The sequence below is a fragment of the Epinephelus lanceolatus genome, chromosome 21 (genome assembly GCF_041903045.1).
Source record: "Epinephelus lanceolatus isolate andai-2023 chromosome 21, ASM4190304v1, whole genome shotgun sequence".
Lineage (NCBI taxonomy): Eukaryota > Metazoa > Chordata > Actinopteri > Perciformes > Serranidae > Epinephelus > Epinephelus lanceolatus.
Window position 1 is genome coordinate 8,209,356 of NC_135754.1, and position 23,863 is coordinate 8,233,218.

At 42.2% G+C, this 23,863-nt stretch overlaps 1 protein-coding gene across 1 annotated transcript in view; it reads right to left on the reverse strand.

Annotated features, from left to right (window-relative positions):
• Nucleotides 1–23,863, reverse strand: part of dnah9 (dynein, axonemal, heavy chain 9) — a 202,293-nt gene that overhangs the window by 27,927 nt on the left and 150,503 nt on the right. The window contains 5 exon segments of the mRNA XM_078163039.1: nt 3,127–3,297; nt 9,936–10,127; nt 10,283–10,474; nt 12,962–13,189; nt 20,599–20,726. Coding sequence (XP_078019165.1) covers nt 3,127–3,297; nt 9,936–10,127; nt 10,283–10,474; nt 12,962–13,189; nt 20,599–20,726 — 911 coding nt within the window.

The window sequence follows — 23,863 nt, forward strand, 5'->3', positions numbered from 1 at the left end:
TGGAAATAAAGCCCTTTTCACACAGAGCGCAGACCTCCGCCGATGAACCCATTCATTGTGTATGTGCTACCGCGACGCAAGAGGGCATTGCTCTGCCGCCGAGCTGAGCGGCGCGCGAGTGGGCACATGCCGCAGCTGCTGCCAGCCTGTGCTCGAATTGAAAATTTTTTAATTTCACTGCAACGCGCTGTGACGACACCTCGGAGCAGAGAAGCAGCCTGAAGTAGACATGGAAGCGGTCACCATGGAGCTGTAGCTCCTGAACGAGCCTGTACTACCCCAAATCCTGTCTTGCGCGCCTTGCTCTCCGCTTGCTCTGCACCATACCCCGCGGTGGGCGCCGCGAAAATCGTGCTCTGTGTGAACGAGGCTTTAGTCAAAGTGTGGCAGAGACGAGGGACTGGGAAAGCGGCGGACCTCCGAGGAAGCCTGCTCTGTTCTCCCCGCAGTTAGGGACCGTTCTCCACGGCCAGGCTGTCGGCTGGGTGGGAATAAGTCAAAGTGTGGAGGAGACGGACCGGGAAAAGCGGCGGACCTCCGGCGAAGCCTGCTCCGTTCTCCCCGCAGTTAGGGACCGTTCGCCACGGTACCACTGCTGGGCAGGGTGGAAATAAGTCCTGCAGAGTTTCAGAGGACCTGGAGAATGTTTTAGGATAGTAATAACATTATATAAGATAATCATATTGCAAAGATAATATATATAAGATAATAACATTAAAGACAAAATTAAATTGCAATACTTTTTCAAAACTTGATGATTTTACCTTTCTGTACATTTTGTATACAAATTCATTAAATAATTTTGCTTGTAAATGTCTATTTGCATCACGTTTATTACGGAAAACACATTATTTGATCAATTTACGTTGTGCCCCTAAAGTTCTTTGTGCACTCCTTACTTTTTCAACTTAGGAGCACATGTGCTCCTTGGGAAAAATGTTAGCGTCAAGCCCTGATACCTGAATCTGAGAATAATGGAACTGAAATCACTTCAAGCCTGCAACCTGCATCACACTGATTCAACATATTTCGTAAGGCCAAAAGTATTTCCCTGTTTGAGCTGTAACGATTAGTCCATTATTCTAATGACCTTAAAAAAATAGAAGTTAAAAGTTAATCTGCAATCTAAATAATTTACAAAATTAATCTGTGTGAGGATTTGCTGCTTTTCTTTGCCATATGTGATGGTAAACGTCACATCTTTGGGTTTCAGACTGTTGGTTAGATAAGACAAGACGTCCAAATGCATCACCTCAGCCTGTGGGGAATTATAGTGAGAATAATTCCGGAACTTTATTACAATGTTAACAAAATTAGGAATCTATTTATTGAGAAAATAACTGGCAGATTATTAGAAAATTAATATTATTATCAGTTACTTGTCTACATACTTGAGTGGGGCTGCTTTTCCTGATTTTCATCAGGCCCCATAGTGAAATGTGGTACAACATACAATGATACAGTGTCGTATGCTTCTAACGCTGTGGCAACAGATATCTGTGTCAACATGACAATGCCTTTGTGCACAAAGCCAGGTCTTGTAGATTGTATCTAGATATGATTAAACCTGACTACATTTACACTTGGTATTAATATGTCTCCAGTGTCCACACTGAGACCCGACTGAGATCTTGCTCAGCCCAGCTCAAACAACCAAATGGTTGTAGCTCTTTTTCATCATTTGTTTAGCCATTGCTTCAGAAATCACTCATTTGCTATATAAACTGCCAAGTTTCACTTGTGTATTTTGGTTGGACCAAATTGAAAGCAGACACTTAGTCTTGTCTTGACTTCATTCATGAGAGTCTTAAATATCGATAAGCTTTCTTGCTGCTTTCTGGCTAGTCGCTTAGCCTGTTAGCTGGCTAATGGCTGCTACCTCACTGGTTTGGAACAAAGGCTATATAACAAAGATAGACGACATGACAGCTCCCCAGAAGTGCAGTATAGGTAATAAACCCCGCCCCCTGTGTTAGCAGTTGAGACATGGACCAAACTATAGATCACAATACAGGTCAAATAAATTGACAGCCAATGATGGCTTCTGTCATTCTAGGTGGTTTTCATGATGCTCGTGTTTATTCAAGTGTTTCCTTTCCTAATTAGTTTGGTTTTAATTAGTTCTTTGATGCTATAAAAAGGGGTTTGATGTCATGATTGAAAGCTGAGAGCTGTGTGTGTCGGTGTGCTCGTGATCAATGGCGCTGCTCCAGTTGGTTGGATGGGTGTATGGGTGGGAACTCCACAGTGCAGAGATTGCTACTACTCAGACTTTGGCAGCAAATGTGTCATACGGATTACTGTTAATTTATTATGCTGATCTGTTCTGTACGACATCTATTGCACGTCTGTCCGTCCTGGAAGAGGGATCCCTCCTCAGTTGCTCTTCCTGAGGTTTCTACCGTTTTTTTTCCCCGTTAAAGGGTTTTTTTTGGGGAGTTTTTCCTTATCCGCTGCAAGGGTCATACGGACAGAGGGATGTCGTATGCTGTAAAGCCCTGTGAGGCAAATTGTGATTTGTGATATTGGGCTTTATAAATAAAATTGATTGATTGATTGATTGATTGAAATGGCATCACCAGCGCAAGTTGGCAGTGGCAGTATCTAGAATATTTTGGCTTTATTTTTGTACAGTGGGGCTTAGTGGAGACACTTCTTCCATCTTTATATACAGTCTATTGTTTGGAACAGACGTTTTATTTGGATTGAAAACCCAACTGCTTTTACACTTGTGTTCAATCTGGTCACAATTCATCCCTGACCACCTCCGGAGTTAGTCTTGAATCACAATCTGTCCTCACTGCATTTGGGTGTTTTTACTCCTGTACTTCGATGTGGTCAAGCCACATCTGATCGCAATCTCAACACCCAAATGTATTTTAATGCAAGGTGTTAAGGGGTCAAATATATTTTTTTCCAGCTTGGTGTGGAGGAACTTGATTTGCCTGCACAGTGGCCTGACCTCAACCACATTCAACACCTTTGGGATGAACAGGAACATTGAATGTGAGTGAAGGGTGTCATAGCAGCAGATTGAATCCAACAGATTCAAAGTGGGATGTTCAACAATCACCTGTGGGTGGTTTTCTGCATACTTTTGGACATGTAGTACATGACAATACAGACCTTTTCCTCACGCGTTGTCCCGCCACCCTCACCGCCACCTCCGTCCCTGGGTTGCATCTCCAGCACTGTGCGAAAAAGCTTCTCTGAGGTTTGTGTGAGGAAGCCGATCTCAGCATTGGGATGAAGGCCGTACAGGTAGGGCGACTCAGCAGGTAGGGTTTGGTCAATGTACTAGAGCAGAAGAAATCCATGTCAGAATTGTGTAGAACTCTTGTATCATCAGAAATCTTGACCCAGATTCATGGATTTTTGTGGGTTAACTCAGATTTTAAGAAAGTTTAAGGTTCTGTGAAGCCTGAGCCTGTCTGAAATGTCTTTTTCCTGAAAATAAAGACGATATAAGTATGTTTTTGACGTTAACAGGACAACATTTAAACTAATACTAATTGAGCCTTCAATTAATTTACATTAATAGCATAAGGATTGGCAACTCCTATTACTTCTGGACTGAAAAGCAGCAAAGTCTTTTTTTCTCTCATATGTTTCTTCTAAAGTACTGCTGACAAAGGACAAGAATGGAACCATATAAATGATGAGGTATTTCTGGGTGAGATTCAAACACTCAGGATCAATTGACAGACTGTTAATGACCATAACAAGGGGAAGGAAATATGGCATTTTCCATCTGCTGGTCCATAATGAATATCAATATGCTTTTAAGTTAGTGCAGATGAAAGTGGAAGCTCAACTGAAAAAGGCTGCTTTTTTGTGGGGCACTTACATTATATAAAAAAAAAGCTCTTCTAATCATAATGTCCTGATGAAAGTTTTGATGGAAAATATATTGGCCTTTAATACAGAAACACTTTGTAGTCAGCTTGTTTGATCTCCTCTTTTTGCTGGCTAACTTTTGCTGATTGCATACACCTGTATATTGTTGAAAGAGGAGTAAAACTGCTGAGTCACCTTCCTTCTTTGTGCCTATCCTATCCCGCTTCTCTCCTAAATATACTGTAAGCTTGTTCTGGATGTTTGTGAGGGAGGCAATGGCCTAACAGACCCCTGGGGACCCCAGGCCTTTACAGCTCCTGTTCTTCAGCCAAATCCCAACTACTCTGCCCTCAGCTTTGCTGTGTGGTGACAGCCAAATGTAAAATGCTCCAGTCCTTCCCACTGGAGCCACTATGACAGCCAGGATGTGCCCGTTGAGCAGCACCCAGACTGGGGGAAAATTAGATACAAGTCGTACACCCCACTCCCTCTGCCGCCTCAGGGAACTCATGGGGGAAATCTGGACTGTTGGCAAGAACACATTTTCTGAACCACTGTTATTCATATAAATGTTGGCAGTTGTCAGTTTTCCTTAAGGGACACCAGTGAAGTTGGTTCCAGCTGTCAGGGAATGAAGCTTAAAAAAAACACTCAAAATTCCAAACTGAAATAACCACAATATGCTTGGCCTTGCTTATTTACTTCTCTCTGAGAATGCTACATACCATCTGAGCCTTGATGGTGCGCTGCAGCAATTGCACAACAACCTACCTCATTTATGATTTTACCCTGTCAATCACGCTTTGTGTTAAATGATAATATAAAACAGATGAGGTGAGGTGAAGCAGTACCCTGATGATGCCTTGAGCTGTCATGACTCATGTCTGAAGTTCTGTGAAGCAAGTTCAGGCTCAGTGATGTCAACATTACCACTGTATTGGTGATCACACTGGGGAAGAAGCTAATAAATGGGCTATTTTTGTTTTTAACCTTTATTCATTCAGGGAGGTTTCAATGAGAAGAAGCCCTTCTTTTGCAGGAAAGTCCTCACATTCGCACAGTTACACACATACACATCTGAAAGCTGCCCTATACAACCACTGTCTGATCTGCTGGCCACTTAGCAGCTCCTCTCAAAGGTTGCTCAAGGGCACCTCAGTGGTGGTAATGAGGAAGGGGTAAGTGCTGCTTTTTCACTTACCCTACCCAGATTAATCCTGCCACACCACGGACTGAACCACTGACCTCCCAGTCACAAGCTCACTTCTCAACAGCCATATAAATTCTATGCATTTTAAATAATTACCTACCAGGGCAGCATGGTGGCTAAAGCCTGGATTTAGACTCAGTCCAGTCACAGCAGAGAGCATTTAAGCATCTTTATTAAATAGGTGGTGTTGGATGTTTGGTGACATTGTGACGTAGCCCAGTATCCTAGGAACTACATCTATACTGAATTGCTTAAGTAAAGTGTAGAGGTCTGGGTGTTGGATGTAGCCGAAAACAAGTCCAACCTTCATGCACAAGACTAAAGTTCATCATTATCCACAATCTGTCTTTGACCCTAACCCTGCATTTTAATTGCCTGACCCTCACCATACTGTAGATGTGCAAAGACTGCAGATAGAAATAATTTTACAAAACCTAGGCATTGTGCATTACAAAATATTATCACAGAATGTAACTCATGTTTTAGCAAAATCATCTAATACTGAGGACCTTGTATGTTGGTGGAGTGACTATGTGTGGGGGGCATGCAGTGGATACTGTTGGTTAGCTTTATTCATGGCATAATGTATGAAAAGAGGGAAGCACTATTGGCATTAAGCTTTTAAGGGGCTGTATGCATGCCACATCTTTAACTGCCTGGCGCTTGGAGCTACTTTTGTGCCTTTTTTGAGCTAGCTTTCAAGAGCGTGGTGGCAGGTTGCATCTGAGGTTGCTAAGCAATCTTAACAAGCACAGTATAAAAGTCTTTCTACCTCATGCAGATATCTTATGCTGCTTTTACTCATTGCTGCTGTGATAAGGAGAGTTGTCAAACAAAATTTCGTTGTACAGGAATGTATAATGCCAATAAAGAGTCTACCTGTTTATAAGTGTGTGGGGATATCGTCTTTGGGACAGATAAAAGGTTCTGGCAGCCCTGCACCAAAATGATCAACTTTTCCATATGTACCACAGACTAATATTTACGAAAGAAGGGAGAGATATTTGTCGCCTGTGACTGGTTTTTCCTCGTCACATGACATGTGGTGTGCGCTGCTGCGTTCCAAAAGTTGAACTCAGTTTTGTTGCTCTGGTGTTTGAGCACGCCTGCTGCGTGTCTACATTGAAAACAATGAATTTGAGGGTGCAAAAAACGCAGGATGTGTAAGGTCTTTAGGTAATTCTTGACATCAGAAATACATCAGTAATTTGACTGAACAATAAATAGTCTGAACAATAAAGTTCCTCTTACTAAATTTTTCAAGTTATTTTTAATACATGATATATATATATTATACAGTATACGTTCTAAATCAGCGAATGGAGGCTGCTCCTTTTTTATGTAGATGGCAGACTTGTCATCGACTCTACTGAAGATGCTAAGATACTGTTCAAAGCGCCAGAAAAAACTCTGGAAAAAAAACCTGGATCTTAAGTAAATAATATTTACAGTAACTATGGTTGCCATTGCTTCTTGCTCAATGGAGAGTAGTGTTTGCTACTAAAACAACGTTACTAATATAATTCCTTTCTTCAATTCGAAGTTACAAGTACAACAACGGCAGTAGTCCATAGGGACTTGGGTTGGGAACCGGAGAGTCGCCTGTTCAAGTCCCCATCCGGACCAAAATATGGAGTGTGGACTGGTAGCTGGAGAGGTGCCAGTTCACTTCCTGGGCACTGCCGAGGTGCCCTTGAGCAAGGCACTGAACCCCCCAACCGATCGGAGCGCCTGTCATGGGCAGCCCCCTCACTCTGACATCTCTCCACTTAGTGCATATATAGGTCCAGTTTGTGCATGTGTGTGTTCGTAATTGTGTGTAATTGACAAGAGAGTGAAAAAATTGAATTTACCCTCAGGGATTAATAAAGTATATAAAAAAAGTCTGCACTGGAAATCTGCTTGTCAAGTTTAAATGTACAGCTAGGAATTGGTACCATTGTTGTGATTCTATTTAGTTTGGAGTTTGAAGGTTCTTCCTGTCTTTAATCATCGAAGGATGTGAAGCTCAGATGAATCAGGGACTTTAAAGGGCCAGTGTGTAATATTTGGCATGGTTTATTGTCAATCTGAATCTGAATCTGAATATTCTACCCATTGATATGTTTATACAAGTGTATGATCGCTATAAAATAAAATTTGTTTGGTTTTCGTAGCCTTATAATTATGCTTTTATATATATATATAGCAAGGGCCTTGCTTTAGAGAGGTAGCCATCTTGCGCCACCATGTATGTACGGCAGACCGAGTGGACAATCCAGCCAGCCAGAGAACGCGTTTCGCGTGTATAAATGAACCAACGAAGACAGTGGAAGGAAGGAAGAAGGAGGAAGAAACAGCAGAGTGTTAGTAGTTCGTTGATAGAGAGAAGTGAAAAGTTTTTTTAGTTATAAAGTTTGCGAATGGACCACACTTACCACGCAACAGGAGAGAATGAACCCGAACCGTCATCTGCGAGGAAAAGAAGACGCAACTTCACTCCTTGTGATGCACTCTCTGCGGCGCTTTTCCTCCTGATGATACATCTCCCCAACGATGGTAGCAGTAGCACCGAATCCCATTCTGTGCATTCAGCCTCTCCTCTCACCCGCTCAGCATCAAACACATGGAGTTCCTCATCTGTATGCTCCGGCTCAAACAGGTATGGCTCTGGGTCTGTGTCCGCTACAAGAAACTCTTCAAAATCGCGTTCAAAGTCGTCCATTGCAGCTACTATAGTCCGGAGATATTGCTAGGCTAAATAAACAGCTGAGCTCTGTTTACCGGCTATGCTGTCAGTCAGTGTGCTGGCTGGAGACTGGCGGAGCAGAGAGGGGAGGGGGGTCCCCACTCAGTATGGTAAACGAGTATGTATGTAAAGTTATGAAGTGTGTCTGTTACGCTAGAAGAGTCAGAGTTTGGGACGGAGTGGAGTGTTACCGGAGTTTCTGGAGTGCTCAAATAAACGGACCTTTTTCCCGAAACGCTACTCTGGTCTCCTGCTCGTGAGGGATTCATTACAATATCGTAACATGGTTTAGATTTCTAAATAAACATTCACCTCGTCGCTAGATAGACCTACTCCTGAAAAAGTCGTGCGCAAGGCTTTTTGTCCCTACGAGGCCACCGTCATTTACCCGACGGGAGGGGCGAGCGAGTGAGCCCTGCAATCTAGAATTTGACCACTGATGTCACTGTTTTCAACCCATTTTACACACTGGCCCTTTAAAGCAATATAAATTGACATTTTCATATTTTCATGTTACAACATGTCAGTTATCTATTTACACATCAAGCAGACATGGAGCAACTCTTGAATGTGTTTTATAAATTGGACTTTAAATTATTTGCATAACGTTTCTTGTTTTAGCTCAATTTTGCTCTCAACCAACCCCTGCTCACCAACTAGCTGCTAAATGTCTGCAGTTTGGTGCTGTACAGGTGTAAGTTGGCTTTAGCAGAGTTGATTCCAGGTGTGGAACTAAATGGGGCTTAATGGGAGCAGTGACACGCAACCAAAACGATGATGATGTTTGTCTACATAAATTACAGTTCTGGAACAGATTGGTGTTGTTTGTCCTAAGGAATGTTGGGAAAGGCCCACCCACCTAACACAGAGGTACACACTGTAACTGCTAGAACAAAATCTAATCTTTACACCATTTTGTGGTGCATCTACATAAATATTTTGTGCGTTCAATGAGTCATCTGGTTCCACTTACTGTGACTTTCATGTCTCCCAACTTTCCCTGTTAGATGACTGTAAGAGTGTGCCAGTTAGACTTACTGGCAAACTCTTTCCACCCACAGAGCAGCTCCACCTCAGAGAAATATTTATATAACTCAAACTACAATCTGTTATGTCCCAGGGACCCATATGGGAAGAGTTTTATTGTTATTGATTTAGCATTGAATTGTAGAACTGTACACTGTACATGGGGGATAGGGATGGGGAAAAAACTTTTAATTATAGTGATTCAATTTAAGCAATATTAAACCACCATTAATTTGATGGAGGCCAAATAGGAGCCCCTTGGGGACCCCCCAGTGGCCCCGTGGAAACACCTGGTGCCACTGTTATAATCTTCATATTTTCTTTGATTATAACTATGGGTTTTATTGTATTCATTGCCTGAACTCACAATTTCTGCTTTTTCTATTCTGCTGTATCGTTTTGTGCTGGAGTGATTTTAAAGATGTTATGCTCGTTTAAGGTTCATACTTGTATTTTGGGTTTCTGCATAATTTTTTTTACATGCTTTATTGTCCTCATACTGTCTTTGCTGGAACACCTGTGTTCACCCTGCGGCTACATTTAGGATCTGTCTCTTTAAGCCCCTCTACCGAAAAAGTCCACTCTGCTCTGACTGGTCAGTGTTTTAAGGTCTTCTGTATCTCGCCATCTGCAGCCAGGGAAATGACTGTAACGGAGAACAGCGGCACAAAATCACCAATAAAAGCTTCTAAACACAACCTGACTGACTGAAATTAAGGTTTCCCTGATGACAGTATGTGGCTACATGTAGCCGTGCACTCACAGGGGAATGACTGAAAAATGAAATGAAAAATCAACAGTAAAAGTTTGCAAACAATCTAGACATGTTCAAGCAGGAATACAATCTAAAACTGGAGAGAACTTAACAACATCAGCAACCAAGATGACATGTTTCCCTGATAATAGCATTTAGCTACATGTAGGTGTAGGCCTCTAGGAGCAGAGTTAGGAGCAGATGACCATATAAAGAAATCACCCACAAGCTGACATCAGCTGGTCTCGGAAGTAGAGAAAAACATTAAAAACAGACTATTCAGATTGGCCTGACGTCTGAGGGTTTTGCTCACAGTCCCCTTTAAATGTACTTTTCATGTAATCATAAGGCTTGTATTGCCTGATCTGAGTCCACCTCACCTGGTGGTAGCTGTTGTAGTCCATGTTTCCAGGCACAGCGAAGCCGGGTGCTAGGAACAGCTCTCCCTCCATCATCTCAGGCTTGATAAATTCTTCCAGGTAGGTACGGCACAGACGGCGGTCCCAATCGTCCGTGATGTGACCCCCGTACATGATCTCACCGAACAGGTAGCGCAGGTCATCATACGGCACCTGGGAATTTGAGACAGAGGGAATGCTGCATTGCTAGAAGGTGGCTTGTGGTGTTAAGCTAAGGTCACATGTGTTTAGATTTCCAATTAAGATTACAAACAGGGGGCTTTGTAATCCTTCGCGCAGGAATAAAAGAAAAACAGAAACACATCTACCTTAGGATTGGCCTCCAGGTAGTTGTAGAGGACGTTGATAGAAATGGTGAGGTCTCCAGTGTTAAAGGGGTATGATCTGTTCCAGCCCTGAGGACCAAACTTCCTCCTCTCTGCCACCACCGCATGGAAGTAGCACAGGGCAAACAAAATGCTCTTAAACTCATTTTCCCGCGCACACATTTCCAGCGTGTCCTGGAAAACAAAAAAGAGTGATACATATAAAAGACACACACTCGCCCCTCCTGAACTGTACAGCTGCATTAACTGAGACACATCGGTGTGTTACAGGTAAAAAGTTGTGGCAGGCAGTCCTGTGATCTGTTTTATTTTGTCAAGTCCCCAGCGGTGCGGTGCACTAACAGACAGACAATGAGATGACTAGATGGCAATAAACCCGACAATGAGATTCCCTTTTAATTGTCACAACTTGTCAGGCGCTTTCAGCCTCCAACCGTCTCCTGGGCTCATTATTCCAGACAAGCAAATAAAAAACTGGATGTAAATGGCATTGTAATCTCTGGGGGGAGAGACAGTTAAATAAGCATGCCAATAACCCCTATGGAAATAGGGAGGCTAAATTCTCTTTATTCCAGCATGTGTCATGGTGAGTGCCACGGTGAAGGCCCTTTCACTTCCCCTGCTGCAGTGCCCTGGGGAGCTGACTCCTACAACGCACACGCACATACACACAAGTACAGTGAAGGCTGACTACCGCTCACACACATACACACACACACCCTTTCAGAGATTTAGTTAATATTCTGCACGTTACTCCTCTGCTCAACACAGCTGAAAGAGATCCATAGCCTCCCTATTCATGACCTGTGGACTGGAGAGAAACGACACAGACCATACCGCAGAGAAGAGCACACATAAACACACACATGCACTGAAAAACACACTTCAATATCTCTAAACTGACAGGTTAGGCCAGTGTATGCTTGAGTCTGAATAACCAGAAAACTTGACAAATAAACTAAATTAATCAATTTCAGCTAACAAGAAATTGCAAATATATAACAGCTTATTTTGCAACAGTATGATACATGTGTCATCTCAGTAAAAACCTCAGCCATTGTGCCAGATGTTAACTTCAGCCCACCCAGACTTACAGGCTTCTGGGGTGGAAATAGGCAGCAGAGCTGTACGCCTCTCCCAGTGAAAAGGTCAAGAGGAAAGAAACTGTCATTTCTCTGGCTTAGCGCTGGCTTTAGCCACGCGGGTGGGCTATTACAGAGAGTTAGCCTAACATTGATTAGCTTTCACTGAGTACACATGACTGGAATATTCCCCCATCGTTACCTCAGTGGACCTCGCTGTGGGTCTGCATAAAGCAGGGCTCACAAGCACGTTGCACTTATCAGGCAGATAGACATCGGCAAAGTAAGGATCGTGGAAATGGACTCGGAGGAAGCCGAGCACTCAGGTAATGGTGCGGAGGAAGATGCATTGGCAGCGAAGCACTGAGGTAATGTTACGGCTTAGATAGAGAGGAGAACTGATAAGGTAGAGGAAAGGGAGAGGCCACTGCAGCGCACTGATCCATTCTAACTATGGAGGCTGTAGAAAGGCCCATGAGCATGATATTGTCTGGCCACTCTCCAATAACAAACACGAAAAGTAGCAGATAGACTTTGTTGTGATCTCAGTCCTCACATGACGTACCAACGACCCTCTGCGGACTGTATCCACACAAACATTTGCCGTTGGCATGTGCTACGTTCACATCTGTCCTCCATGGGTCAGACGCAATTCCAGGGTGAGTGAAAGGTGACTCCCCACATCTGCTAGCTCCTACATTTCTGCAAATTGGCAACTTGATGAGAAATCTGGAGTGAAAATTGGCATGTGTTAACTCAACTGCCACTCATGGCAAAAAAAAAAAGAGTCCTTCAGAGAAAGGTACCATGCATCAAAATTAAGTATCCATAGCTTCTGTTTTTAGTTACACGCTAGCAGGTGTGAGTCAAATGAATGAAACAATCTCAGATTTCCTTTCAAAGTGTTGTATCAAATCATATTACCTTTTCCCCAACTGGTTTATGATTAAAAGCCATTTCACCCTGAGCATGGATTTTTGTCAATAACACAGAAATGTATAAAAACGGATTTCGTTATCTTCTATGAATGCTGGCACACCCCTGCAGAACATTCTAGCTGGGGAGAGAAATATTCAGACGTACCTTGATCTCATTGTTTGACCAATGAAATCCTTTGTTCCAACTGATGTCATACTGCAAGGTCATTGTAAGCTTCCCACTGTACAACACACACTGTGACAACTACCTCAACAACCAAATAAAGGATGATGTATGGCTCGAGATCGACCAGCAGCTGAGATACAATCAAGATGGTAATGTAGCTGATATGCACTTGCTAGCGTTTTAAAGTAGTCACAGAACAGGGCTAGCCACAAAAGCTAGTTAGTATAAAATTTACGGTCTTATTAGTTTAGGTATTGTGTATTTAATGTTAGACAGTCTTTGTGTGGTTAGATTTTTGTTGTGTGAAGTGAACACAGGCACTGTTTAGGAGGAAATTCATTAGGCCTTATTCATTTTAGTATTACCATTATTTTTGACAGCAATGGAACATGGCAATGTGGATAAATTGCACCACTGAGGATTTAACATTATCTGATAACTTCCGGAAATGACAACAAACTTTGGGGTGTATTACCTGGTTGAAGTTGTCCAGGGCCTTGTGCAGGTTGGCGTGCATGCCAGTAGGTGGTTCATTGGTGATCTTGATGGAGTTCTCCAGGATGCCCTGTGGGATGATGTGGCCCTCAGGGGTGGAGGAGGGCTCTGCACTGACAAACACCCTAAAGTTCTCATGGCTTCCCTCTGCGTGCTGCTCCAGAAGTTTCTCTAAAGTACCCAGCCAGCGCGCGACCAAGTGGATATTCTGCAGGGACCAGGATCAGCAAGTATAGGGTTAATAGGGAAAACTGCACATCATTGGTATAAACGACAGGCTAGTTGTTAGGCAAAATTAATTCCCCTCTGTGAGGGTAGAGAGCCTAATCTACACCCAGATAATGTTTTCTGTTGGATATCTGTGAAAGTCTGGGCTTTAATGGATAACACATAATAGCTTAATAAGGTACTTGATGCTGGAATTGCCCGTATAATTTATGTTTGTAATGACAACTAGCAAAAAAGAGCAATTAAAATGTTGCATATTCTCCCCTCTTCACTGTGACTTTGATGTGGCACCAAATTAACTGGTACATAGCACTTGAAACCCATTTCTAGGATGCTGACATTAAGCGACCGTTCTCCGTTGTAACTTCAGCCTGACTTTTCTGCATATTCATCTCTCAGTGTGGTGCGGGCAGTGGAGCTGACTTGTACTATCACACAAGCATGGATGAGCTCAATTTTCCATCTCAACTGTCCTGACACTTACAGGATATCCTGTGAATGATAAGGAGTCAGCCAAGCCCCCCACATCTCACCATGCAGCACTGCCCATTCCCTAAATCTAATTACAGCACTAATAACTCCAGTCATTAATTCATAAGCCTCTTTACTTTCTCATTTCCCTTTGCTCTCCATATTTAATCTTCCTTATGATGGCTGAAGTTAGCCCTCTTTCCGAACAACGGGACATGACAGGGAGAGGAACGTCAGTTTTTTGAGAAAAAAGTTTCACATTCTGTGAGAGAGAAGTCTGGGAGGAGCTTGGAGCTGAGACGGGGATAAGTTAGTTTGCCTCTTGATGCCTTGGAGAATAATGAATGGTATACAAATTAAAAGTCTAAATTCAAGCGCTTTTTCATCAAGCCAGTACAACCCTTCCTCTTGGCATGTAAATAATTTGGCAATAAAGAGAGCCAACAGAGGAAGTCAGAGACTGCCTCAGAAGTTGTCACTGTAATGAAACCATTCATCCTCTGGCTGCAGGGGAAGAGGAGGGGGAGCAATGGAGAGAGAGAGAGAGAGAGACAGACCAGTAGGCCGACAGACAAACAAACAAGACAGAGGAGCAGCCACTATTTTATGGCTTTTTAATTAACTTTCAGGTGCAACATTTTTTTGTTCCCTCAACGTCTTCTTGATAAGGGCCTTCCAGCCCCTGTGATGACTGCGCTGATACTACATCAAAGAGTCACCTATTTACATAATAATATAAAAGTTGAATCTAAAACCCATTAGAAGACACCACTGGCAAGGTCTTTGATGCATTGCTATCAAACACAACCTGAGGGAAAACACAATGGCACATCGAACTGCCTGTCACGCACACACACACGCTGGCTCATAAACAAGCAAATATAAACATGTGCAGGTGCACGCACACAATATTTCTTTTTCACACACACAAAAACACATTCGTCAAGGAGCGGCGCTGAGGACAGCTGCACAGCTGGGCTCCCGCGCTGAGGAGGCGGTGGCCCTGCAGAGGAGAAGCAGTCAGACTCCAAACTGACGTAGGAACACAGCAAACAGGACTGAGGGACAAACAGGACTGCCGACACACTGCAGGCACCGATAGCAAGACAGACTGCTGAGTCTAAATTTAAAAATGTCAGGGACAAATTCACAAATATGCTGAATTCACTTTGAGTATTGTGAGCTGTGAAGGTTTTTATTTTCAATGGTCGGCTAACTCGCTGTTATACATTAAAATCCTATTTTATAGGAGCCATAAACAAATAAAAATACAAAGTTTGCTGCGGTCCAGCTGTCAGTATATCAAGGCTCAAATTAGAGTGGCCCTGAGAGAAATAAGAAAACACCTTCACCAATTTGACAACACATGCGCAGTATTTAGACAGAATAGGGAAGACACAGCCACATACGAAGAAAGATATGGACAGCATGGCACAAAACACAATGTCAACTGTTTTCAGGGGGCACTAAAAAAATGATGCACGTGACGTAAATTAACCTTGCCTAAGCCTTTTGCTTATTATTAGCCTGCCAATTCAAATAATCCTATGAAATACACACAATAAATTGTGAAACTGGTATTTAACAGAGGTGTAGCTCATTAAAGACTAGCCCTAGTGTGGGTGTGGCAAGTGTGTAGTTGAGAGAGAAAGGGTGACAGAAAGTAATGGTGGATGAGCTCAGAGCACATGTGTGCAGGTGTTGCTGATTGGAGCAGAAAAGAAATAGAAGCTACTAAGGTGTATTGTGATCAGAGACATCAAATCACATGTGCCACTAACAACGGCTTAAGATTACACTTGCGCCAATTTATCTGCAGCACATCGGTATCCACTGACATGTGCCTTGTTGACAGCCATCAGCCTATCAGCAAATAAGACGACATTCACCGATGGCAGTGGCCTACGTTTTTCTGTTGTGTCACATCAAATATGCGCAGGCTAAAAAGCAGGGCTTGCTGTCCGGGGGACACTAGAAAATGTGCCCACGACAAACAGAGATCTTCTTCAGGACGCCATCGGCACTTAAGGACACAGTAAACCACTATTGTTGTGTCACACTTGCATTAGCTGACTGGAATTCGCTTGTGCACTGATGCTGCACAATTACTGATTCATTTACCAGCTGTGTGGTTATCAGCTGACACTCAAGCCAATGCTGTTTGCTGCTGCAGCTCCCTGTCACAACTCCAACCAACTCCTAGTCATCCATGCTTTTTTTCTGCTGGCACATATTAACTGTCCTGTAATTTCAGATCCATCCACCCCCTTCTGCCCTCCTGTAACCCCTTTCCCGCCCTTCCCATCACCTGACCTTCCCCGCCCACCTCCTCACCTGTTCACACTTTCCCTCATCAGCCCTGCAGCAAAGAAACTGGCCCATTTCCATTCATTCCCTGCCAGATTGTCAATTGTGCTTACGTCTTAGATTTTCAGTCCTTTTTTTTTCTACCTTCCTGACCCCCTGCCTGACCCTTGGACAGAAGAGTTTGCCTGTATTCATCCACCTGCTTGGTTTTGACTTTTTCCTGTGTTTGACCATGAGCAAACGTGAAGTTTTATATAACCTGCTTGTCTCCAAGTCGTGGTTTCAAACCTGGTTGTTTACTTAGCCATTACACTCCCTCCACCAACCTGACTTCCTTCTTATGAGATATGTTTTTTAGTATAGTTCCAAATGTATGAAGCTGTTTTTAGATTTCCCAGCAGAATCCTTGTTGTTGCTCTGACTCTTTGAAATCTCCCTCAAAGAGCAGAGCCCTTTCCACCAAATCTAAAGGAATACCCCTGTGATGTAACTGGACCCTGATTTAATACAGCTGTTTTTGTGTAGAGTAACATTGAAGATATCAGTAAAAGAAAACTTTAAAACTGGGATTTACAGTGGGGAAAATATTCCTGAAACCAGTGGCTCCTCCTGTTTTTGCAACAAAATTATAAAGAAGAGAAAATGTTGGTGATATGATTTATTATTACACTGCAAGATAATTCACATCACATTAATTAATTAAACAGAGCCACAATACTGATATTCTCAGGGTAGCTGAAGTTGTACAATTTATTCCTTGCCATCCTTGTAGGTTAAAAAGGGTCACCTCAGCATTAATAGTTAAAACGAATCTTGTCCAACTCTCAGTGTAAGATTTAATAAAATGCATGACTTTTTTAAAAAAATATTAAAGCTGTCTTTTTCTTCCCTGTGCCGGGTTCAGACTACACCATATTTTTGTTTGTTAAAATTGTCTATGTCAGACTATAGTCATGAATTCTTGCGGTGTCTTAGCCAAGAGCTGTGACTGTCTACACGTTGGTCCCTGACCAGTTGTAGCTTGCTGTCTTTTATGACCTGCGTGATGTCATCAGGAAGGAGGTGCTACAGACCAAATCCCGGAAACAAGAACGTAAACAATGGCGCCCAAAGCAGCGTGTATGACAAGCCCCCGGGAACAGAGCTGGGCATGGAATACAATTTGACATTGTGGCCAAACTGTATAATTACAACTACTGGGTCTGCCACATGATGCCATGGTGCCCAGAAAGATTCTTTCCGATAGACTTACAATGTAAAAGAGATGTCTGTAAATCAGTGGATGATTTCTTTGAGGTACATCAAATCCCAGTACGAAAACTAAACTAAAATTTTGATCATTCATCTCATTTATACTCCCTTTAGGTACAAAAATAGATGCCTCCATTTCAAAAGTTGTAAACATCACTGCCCTCATACTACTCCCCCCATGCGTCCTTTATGATGGCATAGATACAGCCAATAGATGGCACTAGAGTCAAAAGCTTCACACAACAAGAAACGAGGCAACACTGGAGGAGGTCGTAACATTTAACCTTTAAATAGAGACAGTGCTGTCGACAGTGGTAGTCTGTGCAGCCATACAACGTTACATCCCCACATGTGGACAGAGAATTATTTTCACCATATTACCCATTCGTATTTAAATTTCTGCGTCATCTCCTACAGTCGTATCTTGCTTGAACTACACTACACTGCCTCCACGATCACTGGTGGTAATGCTTTGTTTCATCCGTGTCAGCAAACTATCAGAAAACATGCACAAATACTGATGAAATGATCACGGAGTACGGACATAAGTCTCTGTCTGTCTCCATCTCCATATTGAGCAAAAATGAGCCCTTTTTCCCGCTAGTCAAACTTTTTTGGCTTTCATAGGGATAAACGGGGCCCCTCCCCCAAAGCTGTATCCAGTTGTCTTTGTACATCCATGGTTCAAGATACTGGTTGTCTTGTGTTCAGAAAGACCTAAAAAATGAGGTACCATGATAACCAAATGGATACAGCACGTACGACATAGTCACAGCGTTCCTGGTTGCTGATATCTTGTGGTCTGAGCGCAGCATTCTAAAGTAATATGAAGAGAGGACATTGAGGGGGAGCATTTCTGTCAAATTGTCTCTCCTATCTCTGCTATCTGCACTTCTTTCTGCCAGCGGCTGCAAATGGGGTGGTTTTAGTAGTAAATGTGCAAAGATGCTTGAAAGTTTAGGCCACTTGATTCCCACTGCCTGGCCCATGTGGGATATTCAACTCCAATCTGCCCGATTGATTGCCTCTCCATCTCTGCACCTCTTCCCTCCCGATGGGCTGCTTTCAAAGTTTCTGCATCTCTGTCTCCGAGGCCCATCTGAGCAGGAGCTGCTGTTCTGCAGTATAATTACCCGTCAGCGAGGGGGAACCTGCCATTGACCCAGCCCTCCGCTGATGGAGCCGGGCCTGGCAGCCGGAGAGTAAAGGTGGGCTGTGAGACGGGGGGTGGAGGGGGGGGTGGATAGGTAGGTGGATAGCTGAGATGAGGAGGTGAGGAGGGGAGGGAGAGAGGGCCGGCTGGTGAGAAAGGTGGGAGGACTTGGGGATTGATAAGAATTTGATGCGTTTTGAGAAAATGATAAGACTTAAGTATGAAAGTTATGTAGCGGAATGAGAGGGTGGGAAGAGCGATAGAGAGAAAAGATGGAGCATTATATCAGGAGAAGATACTGTCTTGAAAAACAGGAGAGAAACAAAAATATGATACTTCCCCTCCCCTCCATTTTCCTCTCCCTTCCCGGTCAGTGCCATGGGGGTGGCTCTCAGCGAGCAGACAGACAGACAGCTGATGATAAAGCGAGTGGGAGGTTTGTTGCCAGAGGGACGAGGCCTTTTTAAGCCTATCGATCGAGATTCTTATGCAAAGGTAATTAAACAACTGCTTGTCTCTGCTATCCTGGGTCTGGAGCAGAGAGTGATGGCGTCCCCATCTCTCTCTCTTTTCTTTTTTTTTTTTTCTTTTTTTTTTTTTTTTGGAATTTCTACCAGCTGTGTGAATTAAAAGAAAAGGGTGTCCCGCAGTGCCCGGTCTGCGGCTCATATCTGTCGATACTTCCCATTAGAATTCCACCAAGGTTTCCACTTAAAATGCAAACGCCAGCCTTGCCCTCCAGATAAGAGGAGAACAGACACCGCGTAGATATTGTACTGTATAATGCCGCAGCCCTTTCAGTGAGGAAATTTCCGCAGAAAATTAAATTCACTTTTCCGTGCAGACAAACCTGGGAGGAAAGCAAACATCCCATTGAGTATGTAATAAAAAACAATGTGATGATACACCTCCTTCAAAACATGCACAGATAGGGGAAATGCCACCTAAAACTACTACTGAATGGAACATCCTTGACACAAAATGAACCCTGTATTCATTTTTGCAAAATGTGTTTTAGATAAACAGTATTTTTATGAGTGTCTGTGTGTCAACTTTTATTGCAATCATAATTTTTATGATTTGGCAGCTTTGTGTGTGGTGGATGGGCAATGGGCAATTCAGAGAGAGCCAGAATGTTTTAACAATCACACACATCACACAGTCACATTAGTGTTCAAATACCCTTTCAAAAAACTATAATTGGATCCACCCAGTGTTCTCATAAAAAGATTTCAGGTGCTGTGGGGGCTCTCTGTGAATGGTGAATATATATGTGGTGAGCTTAAAGTACACAGCAGTATTCAGGGTTCCTACACATTTGGAATTTCAAAATTCCATACTTTTCCATACCCTAGTTTCCAGACTTCTCTGCGGTTTTTTTTTTTTTTTTTTCCAGAAAATATGCGACATCTGAGTAAATATATCAGTGTATCATATTTCACATCATATTTAATTATTCTTAATAGGCGATTGTAGCCAAGTACCATAATGGCATGCAAATAAAAACTCAGGTAAGTTCAATGTCTGGGCTGAGGCAAAAAGGTTGGGACTCTTGGTGCAAGCGATGCAGTAACGAGACATCTGTGTTTTTCCTTTCATGTGGCTCAGAATCGCCTCCTCCCCCATGTTGGTGATGTCAAACGATTTCACACAAAGCTTGCATCTAGCTCTGTGTGTGAATTGGGAATCCTTGGCCAACCAGTATTTATATACGGTATTGTCAAGCCATCCATCCAAAAACTTGCATCTACCCATTGTGAACCATGTGAAACTCGTCTTCTTGTCGAAGGTGCAGTGTTGGAGTGAAACTTGATACCTGGGGGGCTGGAGGAGGGTCATAGGGCAGCGGACTGGACATACCACTTGTCAACCAGGTAAAAGGGGCGGTATGTTTTCTGAGACGTTTGCTCTCACACAAAGTGTGCTTGGCCCGGCATAAAACATGATCCGGATTGATTAAATTATTTTTGGAAATACCTAATTTTCTATTTTAGAAAACAGTATTTTAGTACAGTGGTAATAGTCTGGAAACAAATATTTTTCCATACTTTATTTTTCATTTTCCATACTTTTTAATACCTGGAAATTGATCAAATTTATTTCCATACTTTCCATACTTGCGTAGGAACCTTGAGTATTTACTGTGCATAAAATTTCATGTGAGATATTTTTCTCTGTGCCTGTACAGTATGTGTATTATACTGTACCTGTAAAATCACCCAGTGGCCGTTCTTCGCTGCTAAATCGAGGGCTTGTTCAGCTATAACCTCCTGGCCCTGGCCCAGAGAAACATTGTGGAAGTTCTTGTTGTCAAATGTGAAGCCCAGCCCCTTCCCTGAAAGAAAACACAAAGGAAACATTGCAAACAAAAATACTTCTGTCAAACTGTTGAATTCAAAGGCTCCAAACTGCAGTCTGATATTTTGGAAAATTGCTAATTTAAATGAGAGATAACAGTTAGTGAAAGTTTAAAAAAAACAATACATAACTCAGAAGCTGGTTTATGTACATTCTGTATCTTGTTAGCTTGCAAACTCAGGACAAATACACATCCAAAAGTCACTTGAGGGGACAGGGTTTATGACCCACACTGCAGCCAGCCACCAGGGGATGACTGAGATGGTTTGGCTTTACTTTGGGGAAGCTGTAATATCGTCCATCTTTATTATACAGTCTATGGTTTGGATATGCACAAAGCCAACAGCTTGATTTTGGCAAAAGGACTATTTAGAGTTAGCATGGCTTCAATGTGTAGGTTAACTGCTTGCTACATTATAGATTACTGTTTTCTGTTTCTATATGGGTGGAAGCTTAATAGAGTGCCCAAGGAATGAATCCTAAAACCTGGAAATGACTTCGCATTCTACCACTCCCAGTTCCCTTGTCTTCAGGTCAATGGGTTTTTCAAATGGGTTTTTGGTAAGATGGCTGAAAATAAGTTCTGTGGTAAACACAAGCTTACAAGACTTTCACATTTTGTTCTATAATATAAAATACATTAGTAAATACCCCACTTGGGAATTCTGAAGCTTCTATTTGTTTCTTAAAATGGTTTACAGCCTTGTTGTGGTGTGATGACAATAAGTCATGTGACTGTAGTGGAGTTCATTTACAATCTGATATTAGCTTTTTACTTTTGCCGATTGCATTTAGGATTCAAAAATCCTAAAAATTGTGTATATTTGAGAAGATTATCTGTATGAGTATCATGAATGTTTGTTTGCCACAGAGTTTATTTTCAGCAATAATCCAAAGGAAAAAAATCACATAGGTTTTTTGACGAGGGAACCAGAGTGACATGGACTTGTGCGTCCGTCTACAAAAAAAAAGGAAAAAACAACAAAAACAAAAACAAAAAAAAAAAAAAACGTAATTCCTGCAGCACTCTGTGCATTTACTTAAGAAATTTGCCTTGTTTTTATAAATTAATTAGATTATTTTTTCAGAATTATGAGAAACGTTTTCATGGTAAAAAAAAAAAAAAGAGCAAAAGTGTTTCCTCAAGTGAATGTATTACACTCGTTAACATTAAAGCTTTGGAGTTGCTTTTCATAACTACACTAGCAGTTTTCACCGACTTCCAGTCTCTGTGCTACGCTTGGCTAAACATTTGGTGACTGAAACTGGTCAGTACATTTACAAACCAATGTTAACACGGAATCTCCCAAGATTACTAAGATGCTGAATCATCAGCTTCATGGTCAAGGTAGTGGTGCTAGCATGATATACCATATTTTCTGTTTAAAAGTCCAGTGAAAGACCATGAATGCCACAGAAGGGATCATTATGAGCTGACAGATAGTTGACTGCTGAGCTATTAACCCCATACACAGTGCATATATAGGCATAGCTTTGTAGAGAACCTAACAAACCAGCAACATACCCAACTACTGAACTGAACACAGAAACACAACCATAATATCATGGTGATATGAGCGGTGATGCAATTTCCTACTTGAGTACGTCATGTGAACATTGATGTGGGAAAAAAGAATGGGCTGCATACTACAAATATATTGAACTCACAGTGATAATGATCTTCCCATCTAATTCTCACTAAGAAATTGAATAAGCAAATTTCATCAAAAGTCATTGTATGTGTTCATTGTCAAAATCAGCGGACAGACAATGACTCAGCATTCCTTGCCCACTTTAGGTTGGCCCACTGAGATTTAACTCAAACAATACAATTATTTCTGTCTGTTCTATTAAAACTCTGACCGGAAACCAGGCAGATAGTGAGGTTTTGTCTCAGGGATATTAGTCCCCTGCAGAGCATACAAAATCACATTATCTATCTAATGAAAATCTAATTGAAGCCTAATACCAATGAGAAACCCAATAGTCACAGCTATAATGGAAAAGCACCTCTTTGTGGTTCAGTGTAATGTGGCTGTTGCTCCTCATCTTCACTCCGCTCTCTCTACAGCAGCAGTGATTGGTTACTTTTAGCTTTGATGTGATTGACTATGGGTGTTGATAATCCATAATCACACCTCTTACAGGCAGTTCCAGCAGGAGTGCTCCCTCTTATCATATTAGGAGAGGATGGTGGAATTCACTTGGGCCGAAGGTCTATCTATGGCTGATTTAACCACCTGCTGCGGACTGGGATCTGAATCTTTGTGAAAATGAGGCATCTAAAATACTGGCAAGTACTGGTCCTTTTACCTGTACTGCTTTTTATCAGTCTACATTGTTTTGGTGTGAGATGCTGAGTGTTGGAGATAATAGCCATAGAGATGTCTGCCTTCTCTCTAATATAATGGAACTAGATTGCACTCAGCTTGCCAAAAGATACAACTGAAAAACTCAACAGCAATGTCTCTTTCCAGGAATTGTGATCCGGTTACTCAAAATAATCCACAGTACTTGTTGTGAGCAGTTTCATGTAGGAACTATTTTCTTTCTACCACACAACACCAACCGCTTTGCTGTGCAGAAGGAAGTGTGCATCTACTCAAAGACAAGAGACTCATGCTTGTGACAGTGTGAAATGTAAATATTAATAATGTCCTCCTTGGCTGAGCCGTAATGTTAGCTAGCTCAGTGGTACTAGGTCAGCTAGCAGTAGATGCATGCTCCCCTCTGTGCTGTGATATGGTTGACAGGTGTAGTTTGGTAGTAAGACAATAGTTCCTACATGAAACTGCTCACAGCAAGGTCTGTGGATTATCTTGATACCATGGTCATGATTTCTAGAAAGACACATTGCTGTAGAGTTTTTCAAAGTTTTGAGTTTTGAGATGGCTTTGAGTGCCATCTAGTTCCATTATATTGGAGAAGGCAGACATCTCTATGGCTGATATCTCCGACACTCTGCAACTCACACCAAGACAATCTAGACTGATAAGTAGCACTACAGGTAAGAGGGAAATATGCAATTTTGAAAGTCAAATCAGACAAAAACAGTAAATTAGTCAAGATGACTTACTTGAATGCAAAATACTTATATTTGAAAATGTATGGGGA